Source organism: Elephantulus edwardii, unplaced genomic scaffold (genome assembly GCF_000299155.1).
Source record: "Elephantulus edwardii isolate Elephantulus edwardi_28Jun2011 unplaced genomic scaffold, EleEdw1.0 scaffold00028, whole genome shotgun sequence".
NCBI classification, from domain to species: domain Eukaryota; kingdom Metazoa; phylum Chordata; class Mammalia; order Macroscelidea; family Macroscelididae; genus Elephantulus; species Elephantulus edwardii.
This window is the reverse complement of record NW_006399778.1, coordinates 12,916,842-12,931,315: the sequence shown is the minus strand read 5'-3', so window position 1 is coordinate 12,931,315 and position 14,474 is coordinate 12,916,842. Positions and strand designations below refer to the sequence as shown.

General features: G+C 40.5%; 1 protein-coding gene across 1 annotated transcript in view; it reads left to right on the top strand.

Moving 5' to 3' along the window:
• Positions 1-541: 541 nt before the first annotated feature.
• OTUD3 (OTU domain containing 3) overlaps positions 542-14,474 on the top strand; it is a 53,442-nt gene continuing 39,509 nt past the window's right edge. The window contains exons 1-2 of the mRNA XM_006883581.1: positions 542-762; positions 9,544-9,692. Of these exons, the coding sequence (XP_006883643.1) occupies positions 542-762; positions 9,544-9,692 (370 nt within the window). The remainder of the gene's footprint in view (positions 763-9,543; positions 9,693-14,474) is intronic.

Here is a 14,474-nt window from a genome sequence, read left to right as displayed (position 1 = left end):
AATTGGGATGGGAGTGTCAGAGACAGTGCGATTGGCACAGGACAGAGCGGAGTTTAGGGCTGTTGTACATAGGGTCGCTATGAGTCGCAGGCGACTCGACAGCACATAACAACAACAACAAATCCCAAATGCAGGCTCAAAACAAGAGTTTGAAATACTTTAGTTTTTTCCTATTTCTAGCTTTCTTCTCCCACCACTCTATTTCTCACGTTAGCCTTTCCCGGAAACCCTTTGCTTTATCTGGGCCCACCTCGTCTGACTTACAATACCACCCACCACTAGAGGGAATAATAGAATAAACAACAATGGGTGCCCTTCTATCTCTCCCTGGCCGGTTCTCTATGGCTCATAGCCCCCAGCCCCACAGCGAGAGGGGCGGGGCTTTTGCACGTGACCTTGACGCCGGCGCACGCGCAGGCTCGGCGTCCGAGTGGCCGCGCTCAGTCATTTGGGGTTCTCCGCTTTCTTGGCACCTGAGGCGGCAGCTCGGAGAGCCTTTTTGGCTTTCCCTGCTGCGGCTGAGGGCCGCGGGACCACGGCCATGTCCCGAAAGCAGGCGGCGAAGAGTCGGCCGGGCAGCAGCAGCCGGAAAGCCGAAGCCGAACGCAAGCGGGACGAGCGGGCGGCGCGGCGGGCCCTGGCCAAGGAGCGGCGGAACCGGCCCGAGCCTGGGGGCGGCGGCGGCTGCGAGGAAGAGTTCGTCAGCTTCGCCAACCAGCTGCAGGCCCTGGGGCTGAAGCTGCGGGAGGTGCCGGGGGACGGGTGAGGCGGGCCCGGGAGCGCGGGAGGCGGCGCCCGGGGGACGCGCGGGGCATGGCTCTCGTCGAGCCATTCATTCAGGCGACCCCGAACGTCAGCCGGGAGCGGGCCGCGGTTCCGAACGCCGGGCACGCGTGCCCCTCACCGCGAGGTGGTCGCGCCGATGCCGAATTGTCCAGGTCGTGGCAGGTGGTGCTAGGAAAATGCCAGAGGGCCTCCCTGCGGAGTGACATTTAGGCTGAGAGCTGAACACAGGACAGCGCGTTCCCCAGTCATAAATACCATGAGAAAAGCTGAAAGAGGCGGACATTCCATTTGATATACTTACTCTTTGAGTCTTTTTTTTTTTTTAATAACATTGCCCCCTTTACAGTTGAGAAGTTAGGTTAGTGAAGCAAAGAAAGGTGTGTGCCCAGGTTTGCTTTGGGCTTGACGTGGGGTCCTGGCCCAGCTCTTTTCGGGAACTTGGGATGAATTAATAAATGGAGTGGGAAGGGAATGAGGGAAGGAGAAGCGGCTTCATGGAGAGAAAGATGGAAAAGGGGAGAACAGCTCGTATCCCGAAATAAAAGGGGGTTCCTGGTTGACTCAGGAAGAGACCGTGTGTGTTGGTAACTCCTGGCAGATGTTTCTCCTCCTTTCGTTTGATTGGGCAGAGGGAAGAATAGGATGAAGTTAAAGATATTGAATTGACCGAGTGAAGAAAGGTGTTTTCTTTCATTACATGGCTGTTTGTTAGTCAGGACCGTTTGTGAACCGCTTACACACAGGCCATTGGTATTTCTGTTCACAAAAGGTGAACAGAACTATCTCTTAGCATACTGTTTTCGCTTATGTTGCTATTAGAACTTGATTTCATCTTGTCCACTACCACCTAGCACAGAGCCTACTACATAGAAGGCTTTCAAGATCAATTGGCAGCAACAGGATGGATGGTGAAGAGATTGAGATTGTTTGCAGCTTTAGTTTGCTTGACTCCCCAATCAACACTCTTGGCACCAGCAGCCAGGAAATTAAAAGACGTATTGCAATGAGAAAGTCTGCTGTTAGGGACCTCTCCAAAGTACTGAAGAGCAGTGGCATCTCTCTGGAGACTAAGGTGTGTCTGATACAGGCCATGGTCTTTGCAATCACTTGTTATGTATCAGAGAGTTGGACAATGACTAGGGAGGATAGGAGGAGAATTACTGTCTTTGAGCTTTGGTGTTGGAGAAGAGTACTGAGGGTACCATGGACTGCTAGGAAAACAAACAGGTTTATTCTGGAGAGATTAAACCGGGCGGCTCCTTAGAGGCAAGGATTCTGGGGCTTTGACATACTTTGGTCATGTTGTAAGGAGAGACTGGTCCTCGGAGGACATCATACTTGGGAGGGTCGAGGGCAGGCACAGGAGGGGAAGGCCCTGTAGGAGGTGGATTGATTCTGTGACTGGGGTAATCGGGATGGGTGTGTCGGAGACAGTGAGATTGGCACAGGACAGAGCAGAGTTTAGGGCTGTTGTACATAGGGTTACTATGAGTCACAAGCGACTCAGTGGCATGTAACAAGAACAACAAATACATGGTATGAATATAGATAGAGGCCAGCTGTTTACTTGGCAAGGCTTCTTTAAAAGGACGTTTTTCTTAGAATCAAGTATGCATTCAAAGTTTATTAACCATTCACAGCCTTATTTATTCTAATCAAATCCTAAGTAAGACTCCTACATCAACCAAGATACCTGTGGAATACAATGAATGGGCTTGGTGTGATGCTAATCCTTGTAAGTGAATTTACTCTCCTGGACCTTATCCTACCAGTATCAGGATCTTTATTTTATTTTTTTTATTAATTTTTTTATTTTTATTATTTTTGTGTGTGTGTACCGTCAAATCAGATCTGACTGGTACAGGAGGAGATTGCCCCTCCTTCCCTGGCAGAGCATCTGGTGGATTCGAACCGTGCACCTCTGGGATAGTAGTTGCAGCTTCTTGCCACTAAGGATCTTTAGGTAACTGAAGTACTCTACAGACTTAGGAGCAAGAATCAGAAAACACAGAGAATTGTAGTTTTAAGAGATTTCAGAAAGTAATGGTAAGTTGGGACATTTCCTTTACTCAGTCCCTCTTCTCCCCTTCCTAAGAGAGGTATTTCAGCTCATTCAGCAAACATTGGTTGAACAAGGTATTAATACATCAATTGATAGAGTAATAAGGGATAAACATGAATAATAGGCAGTCTCAAACTTCTGGCCCAGAGCATCTTTAGACTCGTAAATGGGAACCCAAAGAATTTTTGTTTATGTGATTTTATATGTGTTGGTGTTTCCTGTGTTAAAAGAGAAAAATGAGAACATTTTAAAACAGAAGAGTACACAAACACAATTGCTAGCAGAGTGACTGACCTCATTGTAGATCATGTAGCCTTTACATGTGTGAAAATTGTTCAGTGCTGTAAAGTTGAAGCTCACTCATGATTTACTGTCAGCATATTTTCAGAGACTGTAAATCACAGGGAAGTAGATTGTCCACTTTGCTCTTGAGGGGCAGCCGGTGATTTTAGCTACTTGTGTTTGAGAGCTGGTGGATTTGAACTACTTGGCTTTGAGTATTGATAGTACAACTCTTTACCCACTAGACCACCAGAGGTCCCCATATGTGAAAGAATGAAAGTAAATAATTTGGATGAAAGTTTAAAGATCAGAAAAGACTAACATCTTACTTAAGGTCTTGAAGGATTCATAGGAGTACATCATGAAAGCTGCATAGCGGAGTGGACTGGGGGGGTAATCCCCCCCCCCATTGTATAACAATGAAAGAACTTTTTTTTTTACTTTTCTAAGAGAAAAGCAAACTGAGAGGTAGGGGTGGGTAGAGAGGAAAGTGTGCAACAATGAATGAATGGAAACCCAGAGTCTTTGTAAACTGAAAAAAAATATGAGAAATAAAATACTGTAGACTGAGAGGTAGAGTATAAAACGATTTATAGCCTTTGAAAACCCGCTAGAGGGACAACTATGAGTCGTTTTGACTCAACATCAACAGTAGTGCCTTTGACTTTTTTTAAAAATACTGGTTTGCATACAAAGTTCATGCACATGGTGTTTCACAGTACCCTTCATTCACATTGGGTTTTGTACAATCATTTCTATTAATTATATTTTATAAAATGAAACACCATTGAACTATGCCAACCATTATTACCCTGTCTTTCCAGATTCCCACCGGATCTTTCTCCTTTCCTTGACCCACCTATCCCTCCATCCGCTAAATTGTGCAACTCTTTGTAATTTTCCCACTCCACCCCTCTGCTCCTACCTCCCCCTTGGAGACTCACACATTTTAGTAGTTACCTTCTTTTTCTACAGTAGTGGTCTTATGCAGTATTTGTCCTTGTGAGACTGAGTTCACTCACTGTAATACTCTCCATTCTCAAGTTATGTAGTAATTTTTGAAGTCCTTGCTCCTGAGTGCTGCGTGGTATTCCATCCTGTGAATGTACCACAACTTCTCAATTTATTCGATTCTGGTTGAACATTTGGGCTGTTTCCGCGTTCTTATGATGGTGAATAATTCTGCTATGAACATTGGTGTACAAGTCTCTGTGTCTCAGTCCTAAATTTCTCGGGGTATATTCTAAGCAGTGGAATAGCTGGGTCATATGGAATTTCTGTGTTCACCTTTTTGAGGAAATGCCAAACTGCCTTCCAGATTGATCATACCATTTTACAATCCTGCCAACAATGTGTAAGAGTTCTCTATCCATCCTCTCCAGAATTTATTACTTGCTGTACTGCTAGATTTTGCCACCGCTACTGGAGTGAGATGGTATCTCATTGTGGGTTTGATTTGTATTTCTCTACTAGTTAGTGATTTTGAGCATTTCTTCATGTGTCTTTTGGCCACCCAAATCTCTTCCTCTGTGAAAACGACTTACATGTCTTTTTGCCCATTTTGTAATTATGTTAGCAGTCTTGTGGAGGCTCTGTAAGATTCTGTAGACTTTTGTTTGAGACCCTTGTTTGAGATAGTATTGCCAAAAGTTTTTTCCTCAGTCTGATTTTCTTTTTTCTGTTGGAAAAAGTTTTTGATGTGCACAGGGATTTAATCTTTAGAAGGTCCCATTTACCAATTTTATTTTCACCTGGTTGTGTATTTTTGGCTGTATTTGATAGCCTCTTTATACTATTGGCGAGGCTTTCTACACTTGGTCCAAATTTTTCTCTTATGCTCTTTATAGTTTGAGGTTTTACACTTAATTTTCTGATCCATCTAAGTTGATTTTTGTTTATGGTAAGAGGTGTGGGTCCTGCTTCAGCTTTCTGCAGGCCTAGTTTTACTAGCACCATTTGCTGAATAGGTTGTCGTTTCTCTATTTGATAGATTTTGTTTCCTTGTTGAGTATCAGTTGACCATAGATAGACGGATTAATTTCTGGATCCTCAATTCTATCCTGTTGAGCCTTTGACCTTTTTTAACTTGTCATTTTGTTCAGGAGGACAAGAGTATAGGGTACAAAGATAGAAGTAGTGGACTGGAAGGCTGCAGAACCCATTTAGATTGAAATACTGACATCTCTCACTTCTGAGATCTCTAATCACTGGATAAAAATAGAGAAAGTGATGAGGTTTTATTCTTTGAATTCTCCTTATGTTGGCTTCTGTTGACAAAGTGAACAGTTTGACACGAACTGGTTCAGCTATTTGCAGTCTTGTGACGCTTTTGGATGTTGATGACTGGTGCTGCCACTGTGTAGTGACTGGTGCTTCCTATATGTGTAATGGGCTGACATGTGTTAGCAAAGTCTTTTGTTTGCTAATACTTGTACTTTCTGAAAGACAACAAAATTGTGGTAATAGAAAAAAATCGTTGTCAGTCTCTTTTCTCATTTGATTCTTAATCAGTTATAATATTGAGTAGCCTGAAACAACATTTTAAGGTTTTTATTGTGATTTAGATGAAAGTTTATAGAGCAGATCAATTTTTCATTCAACAGTTCATCCACATTGAGTGAAAATTTGCAGAACAAATTGATTTCCATCTGACAGTCCATACACATTACATTTGTTGACATCAAGTAGCATCCCACAATGTAACATTACTCATCCCACTTCTTCCTTGTGCTTCCCATTTCCATTCCTCCTTTATCCCTCACCCTGCCACTTGAATTTTTTTCCAAGATAGCATTGTGTTATGAACAATTTACTGTTGCCATTGTGATATTTTTTAGCATCCTGCAATCTGCAGATATTTGGAAAGTATTAAGATAGTATTGTTTCATGTAGCTTTTGCATAAATTGAGTCGGTTTAATATAGACTATTTGAGGTACTAATTATAAGATTTTTTTAATGCATTATGAACATCCTTCATATGTGATGTGTTCTTTGTTGGTGAACTCATAAATGGGATTTAATTTGAGAACAAAGAAATAGTTTAACTTTCATGTTGTCTTTAAATAGATGATTGAATATTGTGTGAAAAGAATCTCTAAGTGGACTAGGCAGTACAATGTTAGCATCTCTCTTGATGTAGTTTTACCTGTTAAATGTAACCCTTAATTACAAATTGGTGGTGTTAAAAAAAGGAAGACATTTTTTGGGGGAAAGCTTTTTAAAAATAATGACTAATTTTAATAATTTCTCTTTGTCCCAAACAAGTTGTTTTATTTATATTAGTTATTTTTTAATGCCATACGTACTTAGAGATGGACATTCACAGATAATCTTGTTTAATTATTAATTCACTGCCTTTGAGCCAATTTTTACTTGTTGTGACCCTCCCTCAGTTTCCAAGGCTATTAATCTGTATGAGAGGAGACTGCATATGTTTTCTGCCAGAGAGGCTGATGGCTTTGACGCATAATCACAGTACTTGGCCTGATGATGTAATCTGTAGCTAGATGGAGTGTTAACTCAAAACCTACTTGTCATCTTTGGTTCAAATCCACCAACCACTCTGTGATAGAAAGATGAGCAGTGCCTTCCAATTACAGTTGACAGCCTTGGAGATCCAATACTAGAGAGTGTCTTTTAAGTCAGATTCAATTCAATAGCAGTGAATGTTGAATAATCCATTAAGGAGCCCAGGTCTTGAAATGGTTAAGAGCTTGGCTGCTAATCAAAAGTTCGGTGGTTTAAACCCACCAGCCATGTCATGGTAAAAGAGATCTTTTCCTGTCAGGATCACAGCCTAGGGGAACTCTGCCCTTTGGGACCTCTAGCTGCTGGCCTAGTGGTCAGATGCTGTGCTACGATCTCGAAGTCATGTGGTTCAAATCCACCAGTTGCTCTGCGGGAGAAGGATGAGCTGTCTTCTCCTGTGTGATTAACTGTCTCTGAAAACCTGCCGGAATGTCAGTTGTGTGTTGGTTCTGACTCTGTGATACACAACAACATGTGGCTTAAAGGGTAAGGATTTGTGTTGCTAACCCAAATCCAGGCTGTTCAGATTCACTAAGTGCTCCATGAGAGTAGGATAGACAGTCACAGCTTATGAAAACCTGCTACAAGGTTAACTATGAGTGGGTTCTGACAATGAGTGAGTGAACAACTGTCCTGTAGAGTTGTTATGACTCAGAATGGCCTGGCTGGCACAAACAATTAAGCATTTGTACTTGCATCACCTGAAAGCATCTCTCTGTCTTGTGCCTGCTCAGTGATTGTTCCTGTGGCACAGTAGAATCATCTGGGGGATCTTTTAGACAAAAATTAAGTACATTGACTTTTCTAGATCAGCGACAACAGAATTTGGGAGGATTTTATTTTAAAATCAAATATGAAATATGTCACATAAATCTCTAGCTCAGTTGTTCTCAGAATGGTGGAAACCATTTCGTTCTGTAGGGGATACGTGGCTCATAGAGACCTTATAAAACAGAGTAGAATCACCTTATAAAGTTTCTGAGGCTCCAGTTCTTTATGGGAGCAGATTGCCATCTGCCTTCTGTGAAGTGGCTGGTGGGTTTTCAAATAGTGAATCTTTGATTAGAAACCAATTGCTTAAATACCATACCACCAGGGCTCCTTTTTATGTCTGAAGAAATTTTAAAAATGATGGATTGATATTTTAGATGTAGAAAATCATAGTGTTTTATATGAAAAGTAAACCATTGATGTGAAACTGGGTAACTTTTGGCTTCAGACTGGCTGATTTCTTTTGCTTTAAGGGTACCAGATTGTGTTTGTTTTAGTCTCTGTACCTGGGCTTCTCTGCTAGTGATACAGTTTGGAATTTTACAAGTCTTTGAGGGATCTAAAACTAAAGATAACGAAGTTAATTGTGAACATTTTAATTTTAGGTCCAGAAACAAAAAAATTATGTTTTAGTTGTCACTTGACAGGAATAACTGTAACATTGTTGCTCCCTGGATATGAGGGATGAGGTATAGGGAAGGAGAGGACAACATGTGTTATCATGCCGCTCATATGATTATTATCATTGAACTGATTCCAACTCTTCTAGTGACCCTCTGTTGGATTTCTGAGGCTATAAATTGTAAAGGGGGGAAGTTCCCACCTTCCTCCTGAGGAGCTTCTGGTGAACTTAAATGCTGGAGATGTCTGCATTTAGTGCCGCATGCTATATGGACTATGCCACTAGAGTTCTTAACTGTTTTGTAGTACAGTTCTGTAGTCCAAATGCTTTTCTTTTCATGGTTTTTGCCACTGTAATATTACTGAATTGCTTGTGTTAAGAGGTTGACAAATTGTTCTTTTTGGGGTATTCCTTGTTAAATGAATGATTGGTTAGCTGAGCAACTGTGGCAAAACGTGTTTCAGAAGACAATAGGTTGGTTGACTTAACATTTTAGAAGAACATCTGGGAATCACAGTTCTTCCGGGTAGAATGAATGACAGGGCTGGACTGTTGTCTTCGGATGGTTAGTATATCACCAAATGCATATGTAATTAAAGTTTTGGAGGCCCAGGAGTTATAATGACTTTCCTATAAGCCATTCAGTTGGTAAGTGGGGATAACATCCTTGTTCATTATGTCTCAAAAAGGTAATAGGGTTACCTTTCTATCTGCAGTCTTGAGGAAGAATGCTGAACCATCATAGTTGAGGCCTTCTTTTGTCTTTTCTTGTGTGAGAGTTCCACAGATGGCCTAGCATAAAAACCCCCCCACACGTTGTTTTAAATGAAGTGAGTTCATTTTTTAAAAAATTTTATTTTCATAATTTTAATGGACAGTTATAGAGATTCTGGATTTCCATTCATTCATTGTTACACTTTTCTCCCTGCCCAGCCCTCTTATCCCTCCCTGCCAAGTTTGCTCCTCTCTTTGAAAAAGTAAAAGAAAAATTCTTTCTTTGGTATACAATCCCCCCGCACCCCTCCCACCACCCCAGGTACACTCCACTGTGCACCCTTAATTCTGGACTCTTGTGATAACTATCATATATTGCTATCATATATTGCTTTGAAATTACTCTCCCTCATCTGTTTCAATGCAGTATACATAATTTATCCAGTTTTTCTCAGTCTTACCCCGACCCTGATATCAGTCCCTTTCTACAACAATGGCATCATGCAGTATTTGTCCTTTTGTGACTGAGATATTTCACTCAGCATAATGTCCTCCAGGGTCACTCATTTTGAATAATATTGCATGGGTTCCTTGGTTTTTAATGCAGCATAGTATTCCATTGTGCGAATATACCACAGCTTCTCTAGCCATTCGTTTGTTGATGGGCACCTGGGCTGTTTCCAACTCCTTGCTATTGTGAACAAAACTGCAATAAGCATGGGTATGCATAAGTGAGTTCATTTAAAAAATTCTTGGTTAACACCCTTGTTTTGACAGCAACTGCCTGTTCAGAGCCCTTGGTGACCAATTGGAGGGACACTCACGTAATCACCTCAGGCACCGACAGGAGACCGTGGACTACATGGTCAAGCAGCGGGGTGATTTTGAGCCCTTTGTGGAAGATGACATCCCTTTTGAGAAACACGGTAGGTTCACTGTGGGACACTGGATCCTCTAAAGAGTGTCACTTTGGGTAATAAAATCCATCAGCATTCCCCACAAACTGGCCAAGGGTTAGTTACATACATTATGGTGTTCATTTATTGACAATATTTACTTGCCTACTTTTACTTAGCAATTTACTAAGTAGATTGATAGGTTAGCTGTCTAAGTCTGTCATAAAAATGGTAATGTTAAGTGACCTGAAAACACTGTTCATGAATTCTTACTCATGAGTGAGGAATGTATAAATCTCCTTTTTGAAAGTACTTTTATGAACACACATTCATATACACTCTTAAGGTTGGGAAGATGTTATCATCTTATGGTGGTTAGTTCTTAGCTCTACTTTTCAGAAATCATGAACTCTCTTTTTAAACTTCTTTGTCATAGTTTCCTTTTTAAAGGCTTTTTGTGAAGATTAAATTAGATAATAAAAGAAGAATAAACTTGGTAAATGTTAGCTATATATGGGCCGATTGGACTTGAGTATTTTACATTTTCTTCTGTAGATTTTTTAGTAATGATCATGTTTACTTTTATAATCAGAAGACTCAGTGAAGCCATTTTTCTAGTTGGTTTTTTTACATTGGTTTGTGTACAAAGTTCGTATATGTTATGTTTCATACTATCTATCCTTCATTCACATTGTGTTTCGTACAATCGTTATGTTTGATGAAATGAATCACCATTGAACTATGTCCATCATTATTCTGTCTTTCCAGATCCTCACTGGATCTTTCTCATTTCCTTTACCTGCCCCACCCACCAAATTGTGAGACCCTGTGATTTCCTCCCTGCATACCCTAATCCTCCCCTTCACCCTTTGAATCCCTATATTTTACTAGTTTTACTAGTTATCCTATTTTTACATTAATGGTCTTTTTGTTGTTAGGTGCCATCGAATTGTAGATGACTCATAGCGAACCTATGAACCAAAGACCTGAACACTTATATAACTTTAATTGTTTTTCCACATTCATAGAATTTTTGGAGGCAAGCTATTTCGGAAGTGGATGCCACTCCTGCTTCCAGGCTTATTTTAACTAGGTAGCTCCACCAAACACTATCCACCATGGATAACCATTATCACATTTGACACATCAGTGTCACAGTGTTTAGCATTTCAGCAACCACAAGTTACCTCTTATAGCAAATGAACAGACCAGTGCTATACCACTTAGAAGAATGATAAAAAACAATTAAAACCAGGCCTAAGGACCACAGATTAAAATCACCCACCTTTGGCTTGGTAGCATAACTTTCTATCCGGTAGGCCAACAGAGCTCTCTCTGTAATAATGGTCTTATGTAGTATTTATCCTTATAATACTGGATTCACTCAGCATAATATTGTCCAATCTCTCCCAAGTTAGGTAGTGATTTTTGAAATTGTTGTTCCTGAGTGCTGCATAGTACTCTATCGTGTGAATGTACCACAGTTTCTCAGTCCATTCTATTGTAGTTTTACATTTGGGCCTTTTCCATGTTCTTGTGATGGTGAATAATGCTGCTATTAACATTGGTGTCCAAATCTCTGTGTCTCAGTTCTGATTTTCTTGGGGTATATTCCAAGCAGTGGAATAACTGGGTCCTATGGAATTTCTTTGTTCAGTTTTTTGAAGAAGCGCCAAACTGCCTTCCAGAGTGGTTGTACCATTTTACAATCCCTCGAACAATATATGAGAGTTCCCTTCTCTTCACATGCTTACTGGCCTTTTAAATTTTGTCACTGCTACTGGGGTGAGAATGGTATCTCATTGTGGCTTTGATTTGCATCTCTCTTATTGCAAGTGATTTTGAGCATTTCTTCATGTAGCTCCTGGCCACCAGATACCTTCCTCTGAGAAAAGTCTTTTCATGTCTCCTGCTTATTTTGTAATTGGGTTATCATTCTTTTTCTTGTGAAGGCCCTATATTAATCTGTAAACTTTTGTTACGAGACCATTGTCTGAGATAGTATTGTCAAATGATTTTTCCTGGTCAGGTATTCTTTTCACCCTGTTGGAAAGTTTTTGATGTGCACAGGAAATTAATCTTTAGAAGGTCTCATTCACCAATTTTATTCTCTCCTGGTTGTGTATTTCTAGCTGTATTTGACAGCCTCTTTATACTATTGGCGAGTCCTTCTAAGTTTGGTCCCAATTTGTCTCTTATGTTCTTTATAGTTTTAGGCTTTATACTTAGGTTTCTGATCTATCCAAGTTGATTTTTGTGTATGATAAGTGATGTAGCTCCTATTGATGAAGCCATGTTTGTTTCTTTCCAAAACCCCCAAACAAACACAGTATGGGATTTTTGAAGTAAGTCACTTAGTGATTTTAATTCATTCCTTGTTGTTAGGTGCCATTGAGTTGAGCATGATTCATAGTCACCCAGTGAACAAAGGATCTGAACACTGTTCTATCCTGTGCCATCCTTACACTTCCTGATACACAAGAGCCCATTAGGTTGATGGTCTTCCTTTCCTTCGCCGACCCTCCACCCTTTCCAACATCATGTCCCTCTCCTAGGATAGCACCTCCTAGCTACATGTCCAAAGTATATGAAGCGAAGCCTCATCATTCTTGCCTCCAAAGACTACTCTGGCTTTACTCTCTTCAAATTATATCTGTCTGTTTTCTTGGCCGTCTATGGGATGTTAAATGCTCTTCTCCAACACCACAGCTCAAAGGCGTCAGTTCTTTTTCTGTCATCCTTATCCACTGTCTAGGTCTCAGATACATAGCTAGTAATTGGAAAGACTATGGCCTGAATCTGATGCACCTTAGTCCTCAAACTGACATCACTACTCCTCAATAATTTCGAAAGGTCCCCAACTGCAGATTTTCCCCATGCAGTGAGTCTCCTTATTTCCTGACTGCTTGTACCAAGAGTAATTGTGGATCCAAGCAAGAGGAAGCTGTTGATAGTTTCAGCTTCCTCTCCATCCATCATGACACTGCCTATTGATCCATTGGTAAGAATCTTTGTTTTCTTGATTTTGAGACGCAGTCCATACTGAAGGCTGCATTTCTTGATCTTCTGTAACAAGTGCTTCAAGTCTTCACTTTAAGTAAGCAAAGTTGTGCCATCTACATAACATAGGTTATTGATGACTCTCCCTCCAATATTGATGCCACGTTTCTCTTCATAGAGTCCAACTTCTCAGATAGTTTGCTCAGCATACAGATGGAACAGGTATATAGAGAGAGTACAGCCCTGACATGCTTCCTTCCCACTTCCAAACCATGTAAGGTTTCCCTGCTCCATTGGCACAACAGCCTACTGATCCAGGTATAGGTTCTTCATTAACACAATCAAATGCTCTGGTATTCTCATTCTTCTCAGTATCAGCCACAACTTGTCATGATACACAAAGTCAAACACCTTTGCATATACTGTAGACACTCTTCTGGTATTCATTACTTTCAGTCACTGTGCAACACTTGTCTGTCACTTTGCTGTACTGAAATTACTTGGGGTGACTGTGATAAATCTTTGCCACTGGTATGCCAAATTCCAAAAGGGTTTTCCATTGTAGACAGGTTTTGGTGGAGCTCCCAGATTGATAGACTAGGAAGTAGGATGGGCCATCTAATTCCTAAATATAAAAAAATAAAAATAATTCATTCCTTAATAGACATGAATCTAGTTAAGAGAATGTATATGATATTTTATATTTTTAGTAAACACTTCACTGAGTATAGTTTGTCTGATACTGTTGTATTTGTGTTTTATAGATAGCATTTTTATCTTAGGGCTCATTTGTTGCGTGCGCACACACGCGCTCACACACACACACACATTATTCCTATGTTTAAAAAGATAATGCTGAAGATCATGTTGAGAATGAATGGGGAGAAGGATTGAGGGAGACTCGTTAGTAAGATCTCTGTATTGACCAGCTGAGTGGAGACCAACTCTTATGTTAATGAGTCATGTCCAAACCAGTTTGGCAGTGTAATTGACAAGACTCCCTAGAGGTGAGGACATGAGTAGAAGGAAGACAGAAAGCTGGAATTGAGTCTAGCTCAACAACTTAGGGTCCTGAGCAAGGAATTGGTGTACTTTAGAAAATTAGGCACAGAGCAGCTGGGGGGCATTGGGCTCAAGGTAGTATACATCTTACTCAGGATCCGAAGGTATTGAGCTGGAGTCTATAAGTGGCTTTTGAATAATGACCTAAAGCAAGTCGATAAAATGAAAGATTGGAGCTTGAGTTTGCTGTGAAGGTTCGGTAAAAGAAATTACACAGAAAAGAACTTTCTGAACTGTCCCAGTACATGACATATCACAGTGAATTAAAAAAAAAAGAGGTAAAAAGGAAAAGAAGGGGAAAAAAAGCAAGGTATGAGGCAGTCTCCTCGATATCAATCTTTCTTAGTTGTTAAGACATAATGGAGGTAAAGTTTCTTCCTCTTGTATGGTATTATTAAAGTGACTATTTTTGTCCTTGGTTTCTGGAGGAAGATCCTTAGATTTAAAAAATTGGAAACAGATAAATAGGATTTTAAAGAGGGCTCATGTTAGAGGAGATAAGATTACTGCTGATGTCTGTACATTGTGTGTGCTCTGTGGTTAAAATTGTTTTAGAGCCTTTATAAGTTCCTAGTAGTAAAAATTCTTTATCAGAGGAGGAGAAAAAGAAAAATGGAGGATATGAAAACCTTGCTGATTTTCCTCCTTCACCTTCTCCTAATCCTGAGTGCTCTACACCAATTTATCCATCATTAAAAATTCAATTTAATAAGGTGGTGTTATTTGCTGTTGTTACGTGCCATCAAGTCG